The sequence below is a fragment of the Haliotis rufescens genome, unplaced genomic scaffold, assembly GCF_023055435.1.
Source record: "Haliotis rufescens isolate VD_foot unplaced genomic scaffold, xgHalRufe1.0.p SCAF_5, whole genome shotgun sequence".
Lineage (NCBI taxonomy): Eukaryota > Metazoa > Mollusca > Gastropoda > Lepetellida > Haliotidae > Haliotis > Haliotis rufescens.
The window spans coordinates 8958562-8984721 of NW_025964223.1; the positions used below are offsets into that span (position 1 = coordinate 8958562).

The 26160-nt window shown below is 39.2% G+C and overlaps 1 protein-coding gene across 1 annotated transcript in view; it reads right to left on the bottom strand.

Annotated features, from left to right (window-relative positions):
• The window catches only part of LOC124110357 (multidrug resistance-associated protein 1-like), a 53167-nt gene extending 32870 nt beyond the window's left edge, over positions 1-20297 (bottom strand). Inside the window, exons 1-8 of the mRNA XM_048383918.1 lie at positions 20149-20297; positions 10994-11170; positions 8898-9029; positions 8094-8222; positions 5716-5832; positions 4607-4668; positions 3964-4098; positions 815-1060 (exon numbers count right to left, since the gene is read on the bottom strand). Of these exons, the coding sequence (XP_048239875.1) occupies positions 815-1060; positions 3964-4098; positions 4607-4668; positions 5716-5832; positions 8094-8222; positions 8898-9029; positions 10994-11170; positions 20149-20181 (1031 nt within the window). The 5' untranslated portion in view covers positions 20182-20297. The remainder of the gene's footprint in view (positions 1-814; positions 1061-3963; positions 4099-4606; positions 4669-5715; positions 5833-8093; positions 8223-8897; positions 9030-10993; positions 11171-20148) is intronic.
• Positions 20298-26160: the final 5863 nt, after the last annotated feature.

The following is a 26160-nucleotide window of genomic DNA, read 5'->3' on the forward strand; positions in this document are numbered from 1 at the left end:
TACCTTAGAATATATACACCTTATTCTTTGATGTGTGTGAAATATGATCCTAAGGCCATGTCTCAGTTCTTGTTATACAGACTTTCCCTGCAGCGAGTCAATAATGACAAATGATTAAACACTCCCAAAATAATAACCTTCATATTTTCATATGAATAATCAAAGACTTCAGTAGGTGTAATTCATGCTGTTATACCTCTATTAAGAATCTTGCAATTCCATTGGTTAATCCGTACCATGTGACAAAACAATACATTCGAATGTAGACCCTCAAATCATGTGACTGACACTGACCATGAATATTGACTCGTCACATGATTGGTATTAACCTGACTCGTGATGAATATTGACTTGTCTGTCAGAAAACAAGATGGCGTTTGGCAGTGGTATGCTGACATTTTACAGTCCACAGCTAAGTAACTGTAATGAAAGAGGATGGTTTAAAGGCTTCAAAAACTTTAAAGTGAATTTTTAGTTTAACAAAATGAATGACTGCACTTGACGAGGTAAACATGCGAAATCAAGGACACTCCGAACCGACTCCATCGGCAGTCTGATAACCTCAGGGTTTGAGTCCTCGGGTTTTCGCATATTGACCAGGGAGGAATTACCTGTATAATATTCTATTCAAAAGAAGTCAAAGAACACCCAATATTTTCAAATGACTCCAGTTAATCTGTTAAGCCTGGTGGGTATTGCAACACACAGCCTTCCAATTGTGGGTGTTCTTTAACTTGTTTTGAGCTGTATATTGAAGTACAAACCTTCATTTCACTTTGTAATGTCAGTGTAGCCTGTCGGTGACAAAACTCACCCAAGTAGGAGTGGGTTGCACAATAACAGGGCATCATATAGAAGTTTCCAGAACTGAGACTGGAGGAGCTCCAGACCGAAGGTTTTCCACAGAGCAAGAACAAGTGATGGTAATGGTCCAGTTTTGTCTGACTTGGCCTCCTCGGCAGGTGCTTGTTTTGGTATGAGTGGAGTGTACTCATTGCTGTCCTGAGAGCTGGAGGATCCACTTGCAAGTGGATCTGACTGTCTGCCTTGTCTGCGAGCCCTTCAAGAGAAAGCAGGAACTGTATTCACAAGATCACAGGATAAGTCATAATACCGTATTCGACGTAATAATCGCCCAAGGCGCTCTCAAAATTAGAGATAGGGGGCTCTTATTAGAATATTATTTTGGTGAAAAAACAGAGGTGAAAGATAAATTTCGTGGTTTATGCTGACAGCCCGAAGTGTTTATGTACGACAGATATATTTTTCCAGAATTTATTAGCCCATAACTAAGGGTGCATATAACACACAAGTGCGTATAATATTATACGCGAATAAATAAGTCTTGTGTACATTGATCAATCGGAAGGGGTGCTAATTGGGATTGTTCACCAGCCAGTATATTAGCAAATATCGCCGTGGGTGCTTATTAGAGCTGGGCAATTATTACGTCGAATAAGGTAACAAGAGTCATCAGAAAATGACAAATCCCTCCAGCCCCCACATATTCGAAAGGACAAATAATCTGACTGTTACTTTAAGTCCAACTTGATGAGAGAATTTCTATCTGATCTGTCAGTCCGTATACAAGAGTAGTGATTGAGCTATTGAAACAATACCATGGAATTGGGATTCAGAACTTTAATTTCGGTGTCAGGTTCACATCAATATGAACAGTCAAAGTCCAACAAGTAGCCACGGAAATGAAAAAAATATTAATTCTAGAAATCCCTAAATAGCAAAAGGTACCAGTTGACAACTGGTCTTTGAGTGTGTACAGTTTAATGAAAGAATACCTGTTAGTGTTAGAGATATGGCCCGGACAAACACACCACTATGAACAGAGTCAAAGTACAACTTGTTGCCATGGAAACGGGAAAAAACATATTCTAAACACCCCTAAATAGCAAAAGGCACAAAACCTGGTCTTAGTGTGAGCAAAGTGTCATGAAAGAATATCCATTACTTTTAGATATATGGTCTTGTTGCCATGGATATAGGAAAAAAATAAACAATTCCTGCTTTCTTTATATGCTGGGGGGATAAAAATGTCAATATCTTGAGCCAATATAAGTCAAGTTAATAATCTCAGTTATACTACAAAGACTAAAACAATAAATATATAAACAGATATGAACATTCTCCTCCCATCGTCAAACACAGAGTGAGAGAAATCATCTGCATATATTATTGAAACCTTCTGCCTGAGAATGAACTATTTCTATATATTTTAAGAACCCCAATGAAAAAGAATTCAGAAGAATAACAAGCTATTCTAACATCAAGCTTTGGATGCAACTCAAAGTTTTTGTCTGTTGTTTAAAACCGCATTCAGCAATATTCCAGCTATATGAAGGCAATCTGTAAATAATAAAGTCTACAATAAACAATTCGGTGACCGATATGATGAGCATCAGTCTTCGCAATTGGCATATGGTGTCATGCATCAACCAAGTCAGCAAACCTGACAACCTGATCCTGTTAGTCGCCTCTACGACCTGCATGGGTTGCTGAAGACCAATTCTAATCCAGATCTTCACAGGTGATGCAATTAAAATGGAGGACAATGGTTTGATGATATTTTCAGTACAGTCAAGACATGAATAGTCTCTACAGACAACTTGAGTCACTGTTGATTTGTAATTAGGGTAATCTGATATTGCTAGGCTGATGGAGATAACATCATGTCATTTATATATTCCCAAATAATACTGCAAAACTTGAAATTAATGCGAGCGTGAATTAAATGCGAAAAATGTGAGTGGCCTTTGCTTGCATTATTAAACATCGCATTTATATCAACAATAAGACATTTTAGATAGCAGAAATACCAACTTAGACATATGCTGAAAACAAACAACTATGTATTCAACATCACTGTTAATTGAGCAGAATTTGTAACAAATGTCATTCAAACTCTAATTACATCCTGTGAATTGTCACTGCTTGGGTCAAGACAAGCGTTCTACTCACTCATGTCATCACTGATCACACCTGCAAGTCCAGACAGACGCCACCCACGCTACACAGTGTCTTTGTTCTTTGCGACTGCGTCAAAGGCAGACACGAGCCAGTGCATGTATTGTTTTAGCGGAAGTACTCTACTCAGCGCTAATAAGCGGTGCTATTTGGTGTGTGATTGGGACTGCAAGGAGACCCAATACAGCTGCCTCTTTATTCAACTTTCCCTCCCACACTCAGCCTAGCACTGTCAATAACCTTAGTTCAGTCACGATAACCTTGCAGTGGAGATCGATTATCTAACTAAACATTCAACAATCATTGATAAATATTGGCGAAGGAACCGAAAGTAAATGTGCAAGAAAGTCCCATAAGAAATCAACAGATTTTACGCCACTGGGGAGCAGTGACACATTTATGCAAAGATTACTTTGTGGACATTTGAGAAATAACAAAACACTTGCTCTCCATCTTCAACAATTGACATTATGGACAATGATAAGTCTGTTTGGGTAAATCTAAACTTTATTTCATCATAATAGCTTATGTGAGTTATTATTGATGACAACAGTTTCATATCGATCATCGTCAATATTTCTTCCCATCAAGGCTCAATTTAACTATTTAAAACATGCATCAGTGCAACCTTTTATTGAAAAATGCAGTCTAACAGTAATGTCTACATGCACCAAGTGCATATACAAATTTTTTAAAAAGTTGTCTAACTAATTAACCCTACTTGTCCACTTCATACTACGTAACTAATTCCTGTGTTATGTGTAATTCCTGACAAATGATCAACACAGTCATCGGACTAGTTTATGCCTCAATGTTTTAACTTCATGGTACCAAAGTGCAACCTGGTTTTGTCTGGTGCAACCAGCTTTTCATTTCAACAAGCACCGGGTGCAAGTTAAATCAAGTCCTTAAAAGGACCCCTGCCTTGTGATAAACAGCAGAGAAACATGCAAATCCAAGTGCACAAGACCAATGTGTACTTACTTTTCTCTGGCTTTTTCAACTTCATAGTTCCAGTTGACAAGGAAACGAGGCACAACATTAATTGACTTTTCTCGAGGGTGGAGATCAGACACGTCGTCTTCGGTGAGAGCCTTTTTGTATCCTTGGAAAAGTAACCTGGAAAGGGAGGATATAGATAACACATGGACGTGGCCATATATTGTTTCCATGGCAACAGGAACACAGATACATAAACTAACATCATTCAGGACCAGCTTGTGTTTTTCCGGAGCTAGCAAAATAGCGACTTGTGCTTGTCTCCTGGCCATTTTTGCAACTGGGTTCTGTCTAAGTGCAAGCAGGTCAAGTTAAAAGAATTGTGAACTCGTTGCGTAATAATTCACGTATATTTCGCCCATGTCATATAAATATTCCAGATGCAACTTACAACACATCGGAACTTACAGTATTATACAGTATGATTGAACACATTTAACTGTATCTTGGGTTATCTTATATTATTAGATGCAAAAGATATGTAAAATCGAAAATTTTGTTGAGCAAAACAGTCAAATATTGTTGATAACACAAATATATTTTTCCTGGACAAAGACTACACTTGTACGCATGTTGCAGCAGAGCAGAGGGACCATGCTGGGATGAGGAGTGGGTTCTGTCCACTGACCTGTTACTCCACCAGAATGTAATCCTGGACAAGAAGGATGACTCGGTCTCCGGACATCGGATCTGTCAACATGAGCACATGTACACGTAAGGATTTCTCTGTTACGTTTCAGCTTTCAGTTTGGTAGAAGTGCATATGTCAAATCAAGTTCAAAATTAAAAATTAGTACGAAAAACAGATCATAGTGTTGAGCCCCACTACAAAGTACATATGTACCAAATGTCAATACATTTTGAAGGAAAATGGCAGAATAATGGCCAAAAGACGTTTCAGCTGTCAGCATGGTAGAACTGCAAAGATCAAATGAAGGTCAAACCTTACAAAATGTCGTGACAATCGGAACATATGTGTTAGGCCTCACTACTAGCTACACAGAGATACCAGTATACCAAATGTCATTACATATCGAGAGGACCCGTGAAAGGCGACTATGATTGTTGTAAGAGGCGACTAACGGGATCGAGTGGTCAGGCTCACTGACTTGATTGATACATGTGATCGTATACTAATTGTGTGGATCGATGCTCATGATATCAATCACTGGATAGTCTGGTTCTGACTTGATTATTTACAGACTGCCATCATATAGCTGGAATATTGATGAGTGCGGTGTTAAACAACAGACGGTGTTAAACAACAAACAAAACATGGAGAGAAAATGTAAATGATAAATGTTTTTTTCTTAAATATGGCTGGTGTGGCATGGTTCTTAATTCAACAGATAAACAGAATAACACTAAGTGGTCAATAGCTCGCAACTCTTTCTGTGTTTGGTACACATGAAATAGTCTTTGCCCTGATGAACAAAAGACTGATACCATCATCAATGATCTATGCCCTTGGGTATGCCAATATATGCTCTGCCAGCTCACACAATCCTACATCCACTGTAGTCAGCTCAATCTGCCAGCTCACACAATTATACATCCACTGTAGTCAGCTCAATCTGCCAGCTCCCACAATCATACATACATATGAGTCACTTCCAGTGACAATATGACATACAGGAGGACCCATTCTGTCCGAGAATCTCAACAGGGAAATCTCTTGCTATTAATCGCAATGAGAAACATCCTCAAATACCCAAGGTCAAGGGCAAATTGTATCACCTTTTGTGATGGGGGATTCCAGGCTGTCTCAGCAAAACAGCTGAAGCCAAACTCAACCAGCACCAGGAAGTAGTAGATGTAGAACAAGCTGAACCTCAGTACGTCCTGCTGGTATGTCTGCAACACAACAACTCATCCAGGAAATACAGTCAAGTCTCGTTAATCCGAAACTCGTTAATCCGACAATCGGCTTCATCCGACACTAATGATGGGAGCCGATCATATCAGTCCCGTTAATCCGACAGTCTCGCACTTCGACTCCGACACACCTAATTTGCCACGAATTACTGAAATCACTCAATAATCAGTCTTGTTAATCCGACACAGTGATCAGCGTACTCTATGGTCATCTACCTGCGAGTACACAGCCCCATGTTTTGATGCGACACGAGTCGGCTGGTAGCTGCATATTACAACGGCTGCAGAGATAAACTTGCTTAACAATAAACAACTAATGCTTTAAATAATTTCTTTATAAATAATTGCTTAACATATTCCACTAACAATTTAACAAAACAAATTCATATTTTTTTTTTTATTAAGTGTTTGTTCCGTTATCTATCGTGTAATTGTCCGATTATCGATCAGGAATGTTGATTCTACTTAATTTCGTTTATCCAACATACTCGTTAATCTGACAATATCATATGCAACCAACCATTTCAGATTAACGGGACTTGACTGTACTGGTCTGCTGGTGTTGTAGTCAGCTGTCATCTGGTCAGTGTCTGAAGTAAGCTATGCTCCACAAGCCAGACAGGCAGGTAAGTCATGAAAGCGCCCCTATTAGGGTACCCACATGACTACCTGGACCCGTGGTTAGTCACGTGACATACTGTTTAATGACAATAACAATAAAACTCAATGGTTACACTACAAGTAGAGCTAATGTTCACATTTCTTTCTCACCTATGTAGGCATTCGTTCTGACTTTTGTGTGTTCGAGTAAGGATAAAGCATCTATCAACTGCAGTGTATGCATGATCAGATCGTTTTATATGTGTATCTAAATAGTTTTTACCAGGGCTGTGGTAAAACAATTCCCATTCAGACATTTTGTACCCAACTCTTGAGACCTATAGTGGGTATGGCCGGGTGATAGGGTGTCGAGTACCCGGGTAGTAAATTTGGACTCGCCCCAACCCTAGCCCCTTTTGAGAACTGCCTGCATTTGTAAACACAGTTGCTAGAATTGTGAATCATTATTGTACCATAATTTGGTAAATACTCGATTCTGATTGGTCAATCAGAGGTATCAAATCACATCAAATTTAACATTAGAAACCTTAAGCTGCGTTTTTGGTTCCTAATTCAATTTAGCCCAGGTAATTCTACAGGTAACATACTCAACATTGCAAACACAGTTTGCTCATCTCCTAACCATCTTTCTCAGATTTATCTTACTCTGTACATCTAACATCTACATCTTCATAATCACAAACATAGCTCTTGCCATCAGGTAAGTGAGTCACATATCAATGTCTCATGTCGTTGCGTCGTCGTCGTCGTTGTCGTCATCATCATCATAACATGTTTAAAATTACACTTTGATTTTAGGGGTTGGAGGTTGAAAATAATATCAAAACATAATGATAAACTTTCTTAGTTGATTACATAAAGCAGATGTAAATCAAGTATAATAAATAATAGGTTTTATTAATCACAGGGTTTCATCAAAGGGTTACCATGGTTTCTATCTTTATTAAATGGTCTTCTGGTATTATGAATACCGTATTCGACGTAATAAACACCCTGCTCTTATAAGCCCCCACTGTGATATTTCCAAATATATTGGCTAGTGAACAATCCCAATTAGCACCCCTTCCAATTGATAAATGTACACAAGACTTATTTATGCGTGCATAATACATTTGTTACATGCACCCTTAATTATGGGCAATTAAATTCTGGAAAGATATATCTGTGGTATATAAACATTTCAGGCTGTCAGCATAAACCATGAAATTTACGATCTTTCAAGATGTTCAACTCTGTTGTTTTTCACCAAAAAAATATTCTAATAAGAGCCCCTATTTCTAATTTTGAGAGCACCCTGGACGCTTTTTATGTCAGATATGGTATATATCGCCAGTATTGCAAATGAAGTTGGTGAACATGGTTCATAGACTAGGTTGGATGAAGTTAATTGTAATTGTTAAACTATTGGTCTGCTGATACATAAAAGTTTTTTAAAATCATACATGTATTTTAATTTAAGTAAAAAGTAATGGGGTTAAATTAAATTAGGTAAAAAATTATCCTGCAGAATGGTGCTCCTGGCAGTATTTATAATAGAGTAATACATCAAACTCAAGAGTTTTGTCATCCTCAAAACAAATCCGAGACCTAGTCATTAACATTTCTGATAAGAAACTTACCTGCAGTTTTATTTTGGAGTAAAAGGGCACGATGCCGGCAACTATCTGAAACACCCAAAACAGGAACAGGACACCTGATGTGATGAGGCCCTTCCTCCTCTCCAGGAATATAAACAACAGGGCGAGGAGCTGCAACAGAAAAACACACGTCACACATGACGTCGCCCATTTTCCCGAGACAAGGGAGATAACTGACTGTAAAAGTCCACTTTCCACACTTGTCGAACTAGGCGGAAATCATGAGTTATATTTTGACTGGACTAAGGTGTCAATGCATGGTCCAATCAAAATTGTAGAACGAAATCAACATTGGGTTCATAAACAACATGGTGACTGAACTGCGGATTTCGGTTGATTGTGGGATTTTCAGAGCATGTAAGCATGGTGAGCATTAGGTCAGTATTATGACATACTTACATCTGCATCCCATCTGCATCCCATTTGGTTTGTTCGTTTGTTGTTTAACGCCGCACTCAGCAATATTCCAGCTATATGACGGCGGTCTGTAAATAATCAAGTCTCGACCAGACAATCCAGTGATTAATATCATGAGCATCGATCCACGCAGTTGGGATCGATGACATGCATCAACCAAGTCAGCAAGTCTGACCACCCAATCCTGTTAGTCGCGTCTTACCACAAGCATAGTAGCCTTTTACGCCAAGCATGGGTTGCTGAAGACCTATTCTACACCGGATCTTCACGGCTCCAGTGAATTCTATTTGCATCCATAAGGTATATAAGACACTATATTTTGCATCTGGTGAAACCTGTATGAACAAAGGGCTAGCGAGATGTACTTACAAACGTGAGAGACTGTACACTGGGTGCAACAACATCAGCCAGGAAGTAGGTGTTGCTGCCTTTCGTCCGGTGGTCACTGACAGACTGGACGATGTCCACTATAGACAGCAGAAGGAGGAGAGCACAACCCAACTGAAAGAGGGTTTTGTGTAAAAGCTATATTCAAAGTAACTGTGGTCATTTAAGAATTGACTTTCACTTTGCGTAGGTTTATTGCAGAGTCGGGGCCAAACTGTATGCACGTCGGAGCTTGGTCCTCACTCTATGAAGGTTCATACTCCAATGAACTCACACAAAGTGAAAGTCTATTCTTATAATTTTTTATATCACTACTTTTACCTCAAAGGACATAGACCTCGATCTATACGCAATCATATATTTAGTATGTGTGACAGCCATACAACAACCAACTTTATCGCGGAATAAGATAGTTCCTCAAAACGAGAGTTGACATGAGCTTATGTATGCTAAACATGCTCAATAGAGACAACGTTTGTAGTTTCTTCAGAACAAATGTACTCAAATAATATCCCCATTAGTTGAGAAAGGTCTGTTACAATGACAGCGTGTCGTAATACATTTACATCAAGTACAAGACGTCAAAATGGCCGACACGATAAACGTGACGGGAGAGATTTCCAAAGTTGTTAATGAACCTGTGGCGGTTACATGTGTCAACTGGTCGATCTTTGAAAGGTGATTAAAGATGTGTCAAACAGACACTAACGTACATTCATAGATTGCTGTAGACTTTCACTGTCAGCCTAGAAACGGATCGAGTTCATTTTGTTCATAAGGATGGGTCATAGCGAGGATAATCGTGACAATCATGCAGTCGAACTCAGACGTTTCTCAATGTATACTGAAATGCTGAGTCCGAGATTAAAGGGTCTAAATGATCAGAAAGAACGCTTCTGCATGTTTTCGTGCTAGGGAATTCCAAGGGGTTTCCCCAGGAATGTGGAAGTGGTCCTTCAGTGTTTACGTCATTTTAAGAACATGGTCTCATGAAAAACACTACCAATAGAAAAGACATATATCGTGTAAACTTCAAATTAAAAACAGTACAAAACATCATTGACGAAGCATGAACTATTCTCTTTTTCCCTTTTCAGATCTCAAGAGAGTTTGTGTTAATTTGGGCTGAACACCGATCACACAGGCTTTTTGGACAGACAACATTGGCCAAATCCAACTAGTCACAGCTCAATCTGAGGATATTTATTGAAAAAAAACACTTTTTAAAACATGCTAAATAGTCATACAAAGTACATGTTCACACCATAAAAATTTCATTGTTATCGTAAAAGCAACAAACAACTGCCCTGACCCTACAACCAGCACGAAATCTTTCACTTGTCATGATATGAAAAATAGATAGATCTGTCTGAATGTTGGTTCAAAATCATGTAGAATTGACAAAAATTTGTCCATTCCTGACAAAAATGGAGCGTTAAACAATAAAATGAGGTCACAGATGTTTTACACACCCTGTGCACTCAATAGAACCCACTCATCCGATGGTGGGTGACCAGATGGTGGAAACACGAATACGTTCACACACCCGAAACACAAGTGTCAGAACGTGTGGTGTCAAATGTGCCTCTGTTCACCCAGCATGGAACTGGTACCTGATGAGGTACCAGCTGATGAGGTTTCAACCGATGAGGTGAATGTAAAAACCCTCTCGCGCCCATGGGCAGCTTGGGTTGTATACTCCCCAGGGAGTTGAGAATGATAAATAGAATGCATATGGATTCACTGGTAGGGGAACAAAGAAACCACATTTACTAGTACCTGGATACTAGTATCTGGATGAGTATGGTATATAAATGTGCAATATAATTAAAAAATAGGGTTAAGAATTAGAAATTCAATCTAGCCTTATTCTCCTAAAACATATTCTCTTAATCAAGTTAATATTTTCATATTTTGACACCCGCAAAGTGAAAATATATCACTGATATATTCTCAAATATTTATTAATGACATTAAGAAAATATTTTTAAGATATAAGAAAAGTAATTCTCGTTTCAAGATAGCCAATAAGGAAAACATCTTACACATTCAACATTTTTTTCAAAACAAATTCTCACCAATTTTACTAAATATTTGGCCACTGATGACAAAACCTGTGGACTGACTGTACAGAGGTAGTAGATGTAGAACGGCGCCGTCAGCCACAGCCACGCACACGGCACCCACACCAGCACCGTGGACTGGAAACAGCTGGTGAACCGAGGCCAGGTGTTGTTCCAGGTCTTCTCGTTGTCCTGGTAACAGATTTGGATAAAAGTGTCATTGTTTCATGTCATGATAAACCTTTCCTTGTGGTTGTTGTTTATCGTACAATAAAACACTGCAGGGAAAATTAAAAATTGGGTACTCGGGTGGATCCTGAGTAGGACCCGAGTACCCACATGACTACCTGGACCCGTGGTTTGTCACGTGATATATTGTTTAATGACAATAACAATAAATTTCCATGGTTACACAACAAAGTGCTTATGTTCCACTTTTTTTCTGACTATGCAGACATTCCCTCTGATTTTTATATACCGTATTCGACGTAATAAGCGCCCAGGGCGCTCTCAATAGAAATAGGTGGCGCTTATTAGAATATTATTTTGAGTTGAAAGATCGTAAATTTCGTGGTTTATGCTAACAGCCTGAAATGTTTAAATACAACAGATATATTTTTCAAGAATTTAATTGCCCATAATTAAGGATGATATAACACACGAGTGCGTATTATACACGAATAAATAAGTCTTCTGTACATTGATCAATCGGAAGGGGTGCTTTTTGGGATTGTTCACTAGCCAATATATTAGCAAATATTGCCGTGGGCGCTTATTAGAGCGGGGCGCTTATTACGTCGAATACGGTATTTGAGAACAGTCAAAGCTTCAGTCAACTTCAGTGTGTATGACCAGATCATTTTATAATATACTTAAGTACTTATTGTCAGGGCTCTGGAAAACAATTCCTAATTAAACAATTGTAACTAACTTGAGAGCTGCAGCGAGTACCCTGTAGGGTTGGGTAATAGGGGGTTGGGTACCTGGGTAGAGCCGGGTAATAGGGGGTCGGGTACCCGGGTAGAGCCGGGTAATATGGGGTCAGGTACCTGGGTAGAGTCTGGTAATAGGGGGTCGGGTACCTGGGTAGAGTCGGGTAATAGGGGGTCGGGTACCTGGGTAGAGTCTGGTAATAGGGGATCAGGTACCTGGGTAGAGTCGGGTAATAGGGGGTCGGGTACCTGGGTAGAGTCTGGTAATAGGGGGTCGGGTACCTGGGTAGAGTCTGGTAATAGGGGGTCAGGTACCTGGGTAGAGTTCGGTAATAGGGGGTCGGGTACCTGGGTAGAGTCTGGTAATAGGGGGTCAGGTACCTGGGTAGAGTCGGGTAATAGGGGGTCGGGTACCTGGGTAGAGTTTGGTAATAGGGGGTCGGGTACCTGGGTAGAGTCGGGTAATAGGGGGTCGGGTACCTGGGTAGAGTCTGGTAATAGGGGGTCGGGTACCTGGGTAGAATCTGGTAATAGGGGGTCGGGTCAGGCCACAAAGTTAAAAAAAATTCAAAGGAGCCACTTGGCTCCTAAATTATTTTTTCAAGGAGCCAAATAGAATTTCAAGGAGCCAAGGCAAAATGTAAGGAGCCAAAAGTAATGACTTGTAATTTAACTGAGCTTCTGCACAACAAAACACACAAAAATCCATTAGTTTGAATAATCAGTGTTATATCATGAACAACAACTGTTGTTGAAGCTTTTGAGTTTTTCAGACAAACAAGCTTTAGAACATTGTGTCAGTAACATCATCAGACAAGCTTTAGGACATCTGTCAGTAAATCCACCAGACAAGCTTTAGAACATTGTGTCAGTAACATCATCTGACAAGCTTTAGGACATCTGTCAGTAAATCCATCAGACAAGCTTTAGAACATTGTGTCAGTAACATCATCAGACAAGCTTTAGGACATCTGTCAGTAAATCCATCAGACAAGCTTTAGAACATTGTGTCAGTAACATCATCAGACAAGCTTTAGGACATCTGTCAGTAAATCCATCAGACAAGCTTTAGAACATTGTGTCAGTAACATCATCAGACAAGCTTTAGGACATCTGTCAGTAAATCCATCAGACAAGCTTTAGAACATTGTGTCAGTAACATCATCTGACAAGCTTTAGGACATCTGTCAGTAACATCATCAGACAAGCTTAAGAACATTGTGTCAGTAACATCATCTGACAAGCTTTAGGACATCTGTCAGTAAATCCATCAGACAAGCTTAAGAACATTGTGTCAGTAACATCATCAGACAAGCTTTAGGACATCTGTCAGTAACATCATCAGACAAGCTTAAGAACATTGTGTCAGTAACATCATCTGACAAGCTTTAGGACATCTGTCAGTAAATCCATCAGACAAGCTTAAGAACATTGTGTCAGTAACATCATCAGACAAGCTTTAGGACATCTGTCAGTAAATCCATCAGACAAGTTTAAGAACATTGTGTCAGTAACATCATCAGACAAGCTTTAGGACATCTGTCAGTAAATCCATCAGACAAGCTTAAGAACATTGTGTCAGTAACATCATCTGACAAGCTTTAGGACATCTGTCAGTAAATCCATCAGACAAGCTTAAGAACATTGTGTCAGTAACATCATCAGACAAGCTTTAGGACATCTGTCAGTAAATCCATCAGACAAGCTTAAGAACATTGTGTCAGTAACATCATCAGACAAGCTTTAGGACATCTGTCAGTAAATCCATCAGACAAGCTTAAGAACATTGTGTCAGTAACATCATCTGACAGTTTACTGGTGCCAGTTGCAGGTTTTGGTTCATCGAACGTGTCGACAGACGATGAAACTTCCGTGTCAGCTTCGCCATTCAAAGCATTCCGTATTTTCTTGAGTATACTGCGCATTTTTTTCCAAAAAAACCCACAGCTGTGTCGAAGGGGGTGCGCATTATAGTCGCCAAACTTAATTAAAGACAAGGAGCCAGTTGGCAACTGACATGAAAATACCAGTCGCAAAACACAAAACTAGATCGCCATGGCGACCAATTTAGTCGCAACTTTGTGGCCTGCGGGTACCCGGGTAGAGTCGGGTAATAGGGGGTTGGGTACCTGGGTAGTAAATTTGGACTCTTCCCAGCCCTAACTGTTATGCTTTTTATAGCCAACCAGGAAATACTAGAGAAACTGAATAAGTTGTTGTTTTGACAGTTTCTGTTATATTCATGTGTTTTAAACCAATATTAACTTACTGTATTTTCTTGAGTATAGTGCACACCCAAGTATAATGCGCACCCCCCTCTAGTGGATTCAGTATTTTGGAATAAAGAAATTTTGAATATTATGCTCAGGAAAAATTTACATTATACCCCTTCAGCGAATTCCGGTAAACGAACGGGTGATAAGAAATTTTGTCAGTACAAATTTGAAATTTGAGATAAAAAATCACCAGATATGTTGATTTACCGTTTAATTTGTATTTTTTGTTCTGCGTGGCATTGTTGTACATCCAGGGATTAAGATTACCTTGTGTATTTTCTCGTAAACTAAGCCAGAACCAGCAATCAGCTGTACACATGTTTTCTTGGAATCTACCAGGGTTTCGGTCGAGACACACCCAATGATATGAACTTTACAGGATTTTAATGCAAAGATCGGCAATTTTTTTATCTGATACATGATATATGATGTAATGTATCTTATGTATTGCGATACAGGAGTTATAAATTGATGTATTGTATCGTGGGCCTTGTTACACCACTATCGACCAAACAACCCAGTGATTGACATAATGAACATCTATCCATGCAATTGAGAAATGATATCTACCAAGTTACTTAGCCTACCACTTAATCCATTAAGTCCTGTCTTACAAAAAGCTTAGTTTTCAAGGGACCTTGAATTCCCGCAGGTTGGCCATGTTTTAGAATACGATCAGAATCAAATGAAAATGCTTTCGTGACACCATTGCCTGGACTACATATACACATTATTTCAGTATCAAATGTCCAGTAGATTCAGGGTTGTCAAACTGGCAGGATACGAGATAAAAAGGATGAGATTGTTTGTTTGTTTGTTTATTAATATTTGTTGCTTAATGCCACACTCAATGTTCCAGCGGTCTGTAAATAATCGAGTCTGGACCAGACAATCCAGTGATTGATACCATGAACATCGATCCAAGCAATTGGGAAACGGTGACATGTATCAACCAAGTCAGCGAGCCTGACCCTCCGATCCCGTTAGTCACCTCTTATGACAAGCATAGTCGCCTCTTACAGCAAGCGTGGGTTGCTGAAGACCTTTTCTACATGGGTCAAAAAGGAGGAGACAATAATCCTGAAGGTCGTAAGTCCAAAAACTTATATGTTATTTACTGAACATCAAGTTTCATGATGATAAATGCAGAAATAGATGAGTAATCATGCTACCATGCTACAGCTTAAAATGGCTACCCCACTCAGACACAGTGTACTGACACCGTGCCAACCAGTCCTGGTTTTATCCCCTTAATACCAAGAGCCAGGCAGGGTAACAACAAGTACCATCTTTTTTAACGTCTTTTGTTATGAGGGAACCAGGGATCGAACAACCGGCTTTTCTCTTTCTGGGCGCCATGTTTAAAATGGGATAAAAATTCTGTGAGCAATAATTGCTGATATCATCCTTGCAAGTTTTCCAATCATCAGCCTTCTGATTTCAGAGATGTTAAAAATGTAGACAGACACCCTACATGGGCAAAGCACCAGCATAAGGACTGAGAGTCTTTCTTTGAAGTTGATAAAAACCAGATATGCAATATGGCAAAGTCCAGAGTTTATCATCTTCTTCAGTATGTGTAGACTCAGGGGATGGTTGTCTTCCATGAACTCTAAAACAATCTTCCCGAGGCAAAGGAGTTAACTGACTATAAAAGTCCAGTTTCCACCCTTGCCGAACTAGGCTGGTATTATGGAGTTACCATTTGGCTGGACTAACGAGTCGCGCACTGAAATCGAAATCCGCTTCGTAAACTGTCATGCAGATTTCGATCGATTGCAGGATTTGCACAGCATGTGCACCGCCAACTCGTTGTCAACACATATTTTCCAAATCTTTTCAAGTTTTTAATCAAGGTGCTCACGTGATTTGATGCACTTCGCGATGTAAGACCCGTTTTCTCACAATATAGTCGATCAGATCGTCTTGACTGGGCGCCGCCATTTTGTTTGAATCAAATGCAAGTGATATGAGAGGTGGAATCTGATTGGTCAATAGGAGAGGCATAGAAGGGACTTAACTCGCAACAGCCACTGGTGGTGCTACAATCAAGCCCAGAAATTCCAGCCTAGTTCGGCAAGGGTGGAAACAGGACTTTTAAAGTCAGTTAACTCTCTTGCCCCGGGAAGATGCTCTAAAACAGGCTGATATGCTGTATCAGGGTTTTACGGAACACAGAAATGTGCATCAAGTGTGCACAAACGTATACAGACTGGATGCAGAAAAGATAATATATGTAGCATCAAGGACACCCAATAATATTCATTGTATCAAATTCTTGACAAGAAATATAAAGGTCCTCAGACCTGTAATTAAGGGATAATAGAGTCCTACAGTACACTACACCATTTCATTACTTTACCACGTTTACAGGACCCTCACACTTCCTGTAAGGACCTTTGAACTTAATTGTTGGGGGTCCTGTTGACTCAAGTTTTGTAGGTCAAGGTGAAACCATACTGTATTATATATATATATATCTGTACACTATCCATATAATAATAATAATAACTCCTGGTCGAGCAATATTTATAGAACTAAACTACACAAACTGTTGTTTAGGTTTTTAGGCAATGCTGAACATGCTGAAGGCCGCGTGGCTGCTGAAAACTTATTAAGTCCCGGCTGCATACGCAGCCCGCCTGACCGGAAATTAAACTTCTGTTACTACATAACATTTACCATTAACATAATTAACAGCTAGTTTTGACATTTTTGATACTACTGATATGCTGGTTGATCAATACAATACATACTAGATTCTACTCTTAACGAACAGAACAATTAATTTGACCTCATGTCTTATTTGATTACATTTTAGAATTCTTATTAATGTATAATAGACACATGCATGAAATGTACAGCCATTAATGCTTCTATTATCATAAATGATATATTTTTATTATTTTGTCATTAATATTATAACATTGCAGATCCAGGAGTTGAGTTTCGGTTACAAATGTATAATTGGCTGTATGAATGAGTGCAGCTGTGACATCAATTGTCAAATGAAGCTATTATGGCGAATGGGTCCAGGATATTTAGCATAACAGAATGGAGGAAATATTGAATAGGTATACACTTGAGTGCGTTAGTTGGGTTTTACCGCCGCTTTCAACAGTATTAGTTATATCATGATGGGTTAGCTTAATGTAGGAGCAAGGCTCGAAGTGATGCAGGTCTCAGACGTTTACCACTTCGGTGAAACCCACAAACACGGGTCTGGTGCTAACAAACCTAGAAATATAATCGGGGCGAACTGGGATTCTAACCCACAATCATGGGTTTCTGGCGTACCCAAGGGATGCAACTCTGCACAGCGAATCGCGGCGCCTTAGATGACTGGGCTACCCATGCTCCCTATACAATGGATATCTGAGGATGCACATGACTTCGTTTTAATCAGAAACTGTCTCATACTCGTACTAGAGGTGTAGCGATACGATGAAGTCATGATTTCTTTTTGCACGTGAATCACAACCCTGAACCAAGACATGACAAACACGTCCAAACTGTCCCATTATATAACAAAGATACTTCCTCAATAAGAAGAATAACTAATCTGTGTTTATTCTCAGGTTTTTGTAATGTAGGCCTATTGAGATACAGAGGTTGTAAATCAGTGTATCCTATTGTCAGCCTCATATTTAGCTAACTACCACTAACCCATACCATGTGTATTACTGTATATCAAGAGTGAATGCCTAAAGAGGGAGAGCATTTAGAAAGTAATCAAATGCAACAAATGTCACATTTGGGATAACACTTTCTTTGTAAAGTACAGATATTCATACTTTTTGGGTTGAATCCCGTCCAGGATTAGAACCCAGTGCCAGAGTGAGGCACCTAATCACCAGCACACAAAGTCAGCGACCTAACCCAGTCAGCCACCGAGGCTTCCACAAAAATGAAAGTCTGACAACTGGTAGTCTAGATGACATACTTTGTGTACCCCTCTGACAAGTGTAAATTGGCACGGCTCCCATGGTCGAAAGCTATGAACACAAAGTGCCATTTGGAAAGTAGTCAAATGTAACAAATGTTATATTTGGGATAACACTTTCTCTGTAAAGTACAAGAGAATCTGTACTCTACAAAGAAAGTGCTATCCCAAATATAACATTTGTTACGTTAAAGTTGTTTTGGACACCATAACACTTAAATATCACGGGCAATCTCATTAAAATCAGATCTTAGTTCTCTCGCTACTGCTAAACAAAGATCTGAGGACATCCCATTACGGGTCGCGTCAGACCGACCTTACGCGAACTTTGACCGACCACTGAAACGACTGACAAGAAGTTGACAATAGCCAATCAGAGAGCAGCTTTCTCGAGCTTTACGGCATTCATTTCAAACTGGTGACTACGCTTCAAAGCATATTTTGACATATACTCTAGGGCTAGGATGGGTAACTCGGGTACCCAGGTCAGGTGGGTACTGAGTAGGACCCGGGTACCCACAGGACTACCCGGACCCGTGGTTAGTCACATGATATATTGTTTCATGACAAAAATGATCTAGAACTATATGACTTCACTACAAGTCACTAATGTTCACATTTCTTTTTGACAATGCACCCATTCCTTGATATGGTTGATTAAAGATATAACATAATTCAACTTCAGTGTATGAATGACCAGATTGTTTATTACGTGTATCTAAATATGATTTGCCAGGGCTATGCTAAAAATGTTCCCAATCAGACATTTTGAGACATCTCCTAAGACCTACAGTGGGTACCCGGGTAGGGTCGGGTAATAGGGGGCTGGGTACTCAGGTAATGAATTTGGACTCGTCCCAGCCCTAATATATTTGATTAAAAAATTAAAAACTGAACAAAAGAACATTCAGGAATGGCTAATAGATGGTCAAGATTGTATGAATACAAACATAAAGCCCATAACTGTTGTTCGGAATACCCTGTGTGGTTTTTTAATTTTATCGACGTTGCACGATCAAAAATCACATTCTTACTGTCACTTTCATGACCTGATAAGCGATACTCTGATTGGTCAGATGAAAGGTCGTTCTGGCATGACCCGCAATGGGATGTCCTCAGATCTTTGTTCTGCAGTAGCGAGAACAAAGATCTGATTTTAATGAGATTGATATCACGGGTGCCACCTTTATAAGAAAGTGGACATTGATTCAGTTCCCACAATGATGAAACAATAGCATTAGAGCTGACAGACAAAGCATAGTAAAGGGGTAAATCTGAGACATGAACTCACAACTATTGGATTCTGGCATGACTAAGGGAGACAACTTTGACGAGGCAATTGTAGCAATCCAAGGGATGGTTGAACAAATTATAACTATCGATGATAGATTTCATAGTTTGGAAAATATATATCGCTGTATTTCACTTGCACATCAGATGTCTTTTTGAGAACCATGTGATTGGCTATTCACTTGTTTGTTTGTTGTTTTTCGCTGCACTCAGCAATATTTCAGCTATATGACAGTAGTCTGTAAATAATCGACTGCTGTTACATCAACCATGTCAGCGAGGCTGACCACATGATCCTGGCAGTCGCCTCTTACGCCAAGCATTGTCGTTTTTTACTTCAAGCATGGGTTGCTGAAGACATACTCTACCCCTGATCTTCACGGTTCGGCTACTCACTGCAAAAATCGTGCAGTACACAAGTGTGTGATGTGTCCAATTCCTTATTCCTCCATAGAGACCTTTATGTTTTGATATTTCTTCTCAAAATATTTGTTTCACGTCGGAGTGTTGACAACACTACTCCACACGCACATGTCATCCTATACGTACGTCAATATTTATACACGAACGTAAATGTACTCACAGTTCACAAATGGGTCATGTAAACTTAGATCTAGGCTATATGACGGAACCATAAAAATGACATCTACCCAACTGCCCTGGACTATTAGTTAAACAGGTCATGCAAAGTTGCTATTATAAGAAAATAACATTGACTTTAAGGCTCACCCAAAACGGTTCCCCATTGCAAAACGGTTCCATAGTGAGAACCGGGGACACATGAACGTGTGTCCCTGTTACGCAAGAAGTTCTCTCAGCTTGTCTATCGCGTTTCGCACTGCTGCGCAATCTAACGGCGCGCGTACAGGGCTGGGAACCAGACAAACATGCCTGCGATGTAAACACAGTAACTCCGTTGCAGTGCCGGTAAAAACACCATAAACTCCTCCCAGCGCGTGACACATCGTAACCTCCAGGAACACGGGCTGTCGCTGTGAGGATCTTAACGCAAGCTCATTACAGCAATCTCGGCCACCAGTCATGGACGGCATTGAGCTAGAAGCATTATACGACTGCACATGAACCTGATTAGATCTGTATAAATTACAAAATGGGTTATGTACACAGTTCCTATCCCCACCCCATTGGGTCGGTGCATGGATCTTATATTTTGTTATTGTCGTCAACTTGATCTAATGAGGATATTTTCAAGTCAATTGCCGAGCTTCTTACGAATCTATTATTGATTACAAGATCTATTTGGTACAAAATCACATGGGCCCTAAAAGTGGAATTACCGTAATCGACGTAATAAGCGCCCACGGCAATATTTGTTACTATATTGGCTAGTGAACAATCCCAATAAGCACCTCTTCCGATTGATCAATGTACACAAGACTTATTTATTCGCGTATAGAATATATATCTGTCGTACATAAACATTTCAGGCTGTCAGCATAAATCACGAAATTTATGTTTCAATTCTGTTTTTTTCTCTCACCAAAATGATGTTCTAATTCGAGCCCCCCATTTCTAATTTTGAGAGCGCCCTGGGCGCTTATTACGTCGAATACGTACTTGATATGGACTGTTTGGTCCAAGCAGGATAGAGGCATCTTTTGGCTTGGTGGTCGAGGAAACAATTCATCCAGAGTTGAGACCCTTATCACAATGTCCATATATATATATGTACAGGCTTGAAAAACCAGGATTTTTAGTGTCAACCTTGAAAATGATCATAACAGCTTGAAAAGACTTGAATTTGTACTAAATAACACAGATAGGCCTACTTTTATTGAGTTTCATTCATGATAGACTTAATTAATCTATTTTATTTGTTGGCTGTGAAAATATGACTTGTTGGAAAATGTGTGATGTTCATACTGCTTTTTAGTTCTTATGACTCAATATTTTTTCAATTCAGCATATTATATATTATTATATAATAATATGCTGAATTGAAAAAAATATTGACAGAATAAGTCAAATAACGCAAAAGAGCCTTGAAATTACAGTTGAAAAGCCTTGAATTTTAGTGGTCCAAATATAGATATATTTGCAAGAACCTTGGATCAGATGGTTGTGATTGCTGCTTTATTGTGGGTGCCAAACCCTATAACCTCTTGGCATATGCATATATAGTACTTAATGTGTCTTGGCATCCAATTTAAGAACTTTTGAGTCATATCAGTGTTCGCAACTGGAACAAGTAAATTGGACTGGGATTGTTACATAGAATGCATACCCATGCATGCTCACATAGACCTACTATATTAACCATTAAGGCTAAATATATCAGTGTTCGCAACTGGAACAAGTAAATTGGACTGGGATTGTTACATAGAATGCATAATCATGCATGCTCACACAGACCTACTGTAATAACCATTAAGGCTAAATATGTCAGTGTTTGCAACTGGAACAAGTAAATTGGACTGGGATTGTTACATAGAATGCATACCCATGCATGCTCACATAGACCTACTATATTAACCATTAAGGCTAAATATATCAGTGTTCTCAACTGGAACAAGTAAATTGGACTGGGATTGTTACATAGAATACATACCCATGCATGCTCACATAGACCTACTATCATCCATTAGGGCCAAATATATTTGATTGATTTGCCACTCTTAAGGAAAATTATATTTCAACATTAAAATATTGGCATCCGCGTACTGCCATGTGGCATCCACGTACTGCACTTTGGCATCCGGATTACCACTTTTCTGGGCTCAGCATTCAGTGTACCAAGCGGGTGTTGGCACACTGTTTATTGCTGTGTTGTAAACGTGTGTGAACCGACTGTACCAGTGGTGGGCAGCATGTGCAATAGTTCCCAATGATAGACGCACAATCAGCCAGGTCACAAATCATAACAACCCAATGCAGTCACAAGCATGGGCTAGTTTTGTAGATCAACATAGATCCTGCTGAAGTATCAGTCTTTCAACAAAGTTTGCAATGGAATAAGGGTGTCATCTTTTATTTCTCATCACCCCAAAAGTATAAATGTTAATGTCTTCCCAATTATTATTTTTTATTTCAAACATTTTTTACGGAAGCCTTTTAGGGCCATTTGTTTTTTTCTCTTTTTTTCTTGAAATTTCAAGATACTAATGTGATGTGATGAAGATTGCTGATCACTGGATAAGACCTTTTCTCCATGTTGTTTGTGATTGGTCTATAATCTGGCTGTACCAGTGAAGTTAGTTGCAGTAGTGTAAAATATTTGTCACACAAAGAGGGTACTACTAGTGTGTGGTAACACATCATTCAATATATTCTGACTTTTTACCATTGTATTAATTGTTTATCTTAATCTTCGGCTCAACCTGCCATCAGTCGCCAGGAGTTAGAGGGATGGTGAACACCCTGTTGGTCCACCATGCAGGTATCCAAGGTACTGCAAGTTGTCCTGGGTCCCCTTCCACAAAGTGATTAAAGTGCTAAGATGATCGTAACTTCCAAACTTTAACATAAGTTTATGATCGTCGTTGCACTAAAACCGCTTTGTGGATCAGGGCCCTGTTCCACAAAGCGATCGTAATGCTAAAATGATTGTAACTCACATACTTTAACATAAACTTACGACAGTCGTAGCGCTACGATCTCTTTGTGGAACGGGGCCCAGGGCCCTTGTCTGTAGTATGGTGGTTCGACTTTGTTTATTGTGATCTGTAGCCAGGGCCCTGTTCCACAAAGCGACCTTAGTGCTAAGTTGGTCATAACTCCCATACTTTACCATAGGCTTACGATCAACGTAGCACTTGGATCGCTCTGTGGAACAGGGCCCTGGTGTTTATTATCATTGAATGGTAATGTAGTGTTCCTATTTTCTAAATATTCTCAAAGAAGCATTAAATACAAACTGTGATATTCTGTTGTACTATCTGAGTGACACTTTTTAGAAGTTGGTAAGTAACATTAAGGCATGATATTTTTTGGATGACTAACTTCTATATTCAATTACCGTATTTGACGTAATAAGCGCCCCGCTCTAATAAGTGCCCACAGCGATATTAGTTAGTGATGGCTAGTGAACAATCCCAATTAGCACCCCTTCCGAATGATCAATGTGCACAAGACTTATTTATTCTTGTATAATACACACTCGTGTGTTATATGCGCCCTTAATTACAGGCAATTGAAATCTGGAAAATATATCTGTCGTGTATGATACTCACATATATTTCTTTTGTATCATTTCAGGCTGTCAGCATGAACCATGAAGTTTACGATCATTCAACTGTTTTTTTTCTCTCACCAAAATTATATTCTAATAAAAGAGCCCCCTATTTCTAATTTTGAGAGTGCCCTGGGCGCTTATTACGTTGAATACGGTATGTGATGTTTGCGATGTATGTGTAGATTCTTATAACTCTTGCTTGACAATGGTATGAGGATCAATCCCAAATTGTTGCATTTTAATAGAATAAAGAAGTAAATAAAAAAGTTGTCATCTGTAAAATATCTCGCTTTGCTGTTCTGTTACACTGTCCATTACTGATAGGTTACTGCTATATATAAATAAATGTAGGACTGATTCCAGTCACAGTACTGCCCTGTGTCCAAGATTTGACTCTCTCACACTGTCAAACCCATTTTTCTAATACACACAAAGGAATAGTATTATCCAGGACCCTGGTAAATGATGTAGACAGGAAGCTGTCTTGTGAAGAGGACACACAACACAACAAATATTCAGTATTATTTATTACAAATCCCCTGACAGATGAATGAATAATACACACGTAAACAAACTTGCAATACACATGCATAAAAACATATTCATGATGACATCAACAGGTTTCTGTGACAGTGAAGGAAAGATTACAGATGGCTCAAAGACAACTGGCATCATATATTTGACAACAACACAACAGTAAGCACCATGGGCACTTTTGTCACAGTTAGTTCTATCAGTCAATGGGGTGGCACACTGTTTCTACTAATTAAGAATCCATAATTTGCGTTATTTCATAAAGTGGCTATTCTCAATATCTCAATATTGTATGACTTTCCAGAAGCTGATTTAAGGCGAACATTAACAAATGAATTCAAAAGGGCACCTAAAACATTTAATATCATACAATAAGCACCATATTAACAAACACATCAGTAATCTGAACAACATTTCATGATACATAATTATTTTTGTGTTGAGGAACAGACTCTCACAACAGCTTGATTCAAGAAAATACAATCTACTTGCCAAATGGGCCAGCCTGTGTTGAAAAGAACTGGTCCTTCAAGACGCTCACTGCCATGTGAGACCGCCTCCATGGTCTAGTGGTAGAGCGTCCGCCCGGAGAGTGGAAGGTCCGGGGTTCGATCCCCGACCGCGTCATACCAAAAGACGTTAAAGATGGTACTTGTTGTTACCCTGTCTTGTGCTCGGCATTAAGGGGCTAAAATAAGGACTGGTTGGCTCGGAGTCGGTATACTGTGTCTGAGTGGGGTATTCATGTTAAACTGCAGCATGGTATCTCAGTGGGCTAGCACCATAAATCGGCATCAGTCCGGACTAGTACAAGCAGCCATACACACCAATGCATGCGCGTCTCTATATATAAGTGCAATAATCTTGGACGCAACGTTAAACCCCGTTTCACCTCACCTCACTGCCATGTGATCAATCGGAGACTATTATATGGTCTCTGGAACAATCACATATTCCTTCTTGCACTTATCTGCATTATTAACATTACTGGTACTCAACAAGTACATGCAGTAAGTGAGTGAGGATGGTTTTCAGCAATATTCCAGCAATATCACAGCAGGGGACACCAGAGATGAGCTCGAGTACATGCAACAATATGTCGACTTTTGACACAGCTGATTCTGGTTAAATCCCCTGACCATATTTTCTGGCCAAGGTTCAATCACGTAAGTTGACCCCTGTTAAAAATAATCTATTATTGATCTTTGATTTCAAGAAATGTAGATTTGCACAAATGACCAGTGTAGCTGTGAAACGCAAAGTACGTTTGGAGAGAATAAATCTATAATACAAGAGGACTTCTAACAGCAAAACCTCTTCAATTTTATACATGAATAGCCCAAATCTTCACTTCTTAATACTTCCATCTGATATCAATTGGCGAGATACAAAAATCTGAACCTTTCAACTATTATACTAATTTGGTCAACGGTCACATAAAAAACAACAGCCAACAAAATTATGGCGTAGCCAACAATATAAAACACATTTTTAGTACTGCAGGTTTTCTGAAAATATACTTTGCAACAATATCACACAAACAGTAGTGGAAGATCTCGTATAGAACTCGGTGTTTGTGATTCAGCATTACCTTATTGAAAATATATATGATCTGTAAAATAGCACTGAATGCAGAGCACAAAAGGCATTGAGGGTTGGACAAAATATTTGCATTCACAGTGATATAAAAATAAGAATTAACCAGTCATCCCTGATGCAAAAGAATGTTTCAAAATATAGTGATTTTGAGCCAGAACGTGAAGGCAATGTTTTATGTAGTATGTACACCATTAAACCATCAATTATTTGAATTGAGCGTTCTGACAAATCAGGACTGTGGATAGTACATCAACCTCATATTTCTGGCATATAGAAAATGAAAAATGTAAACATATTTCAAACCTGCCCATGCTTGATTACAGAACTCTGTCCAACAGTGTTTCTGCCTACATCAATGTGAAACACCTGTATGTAATGCTTACATAGGAATTATAGACAGAAAGCAAGTGTATATC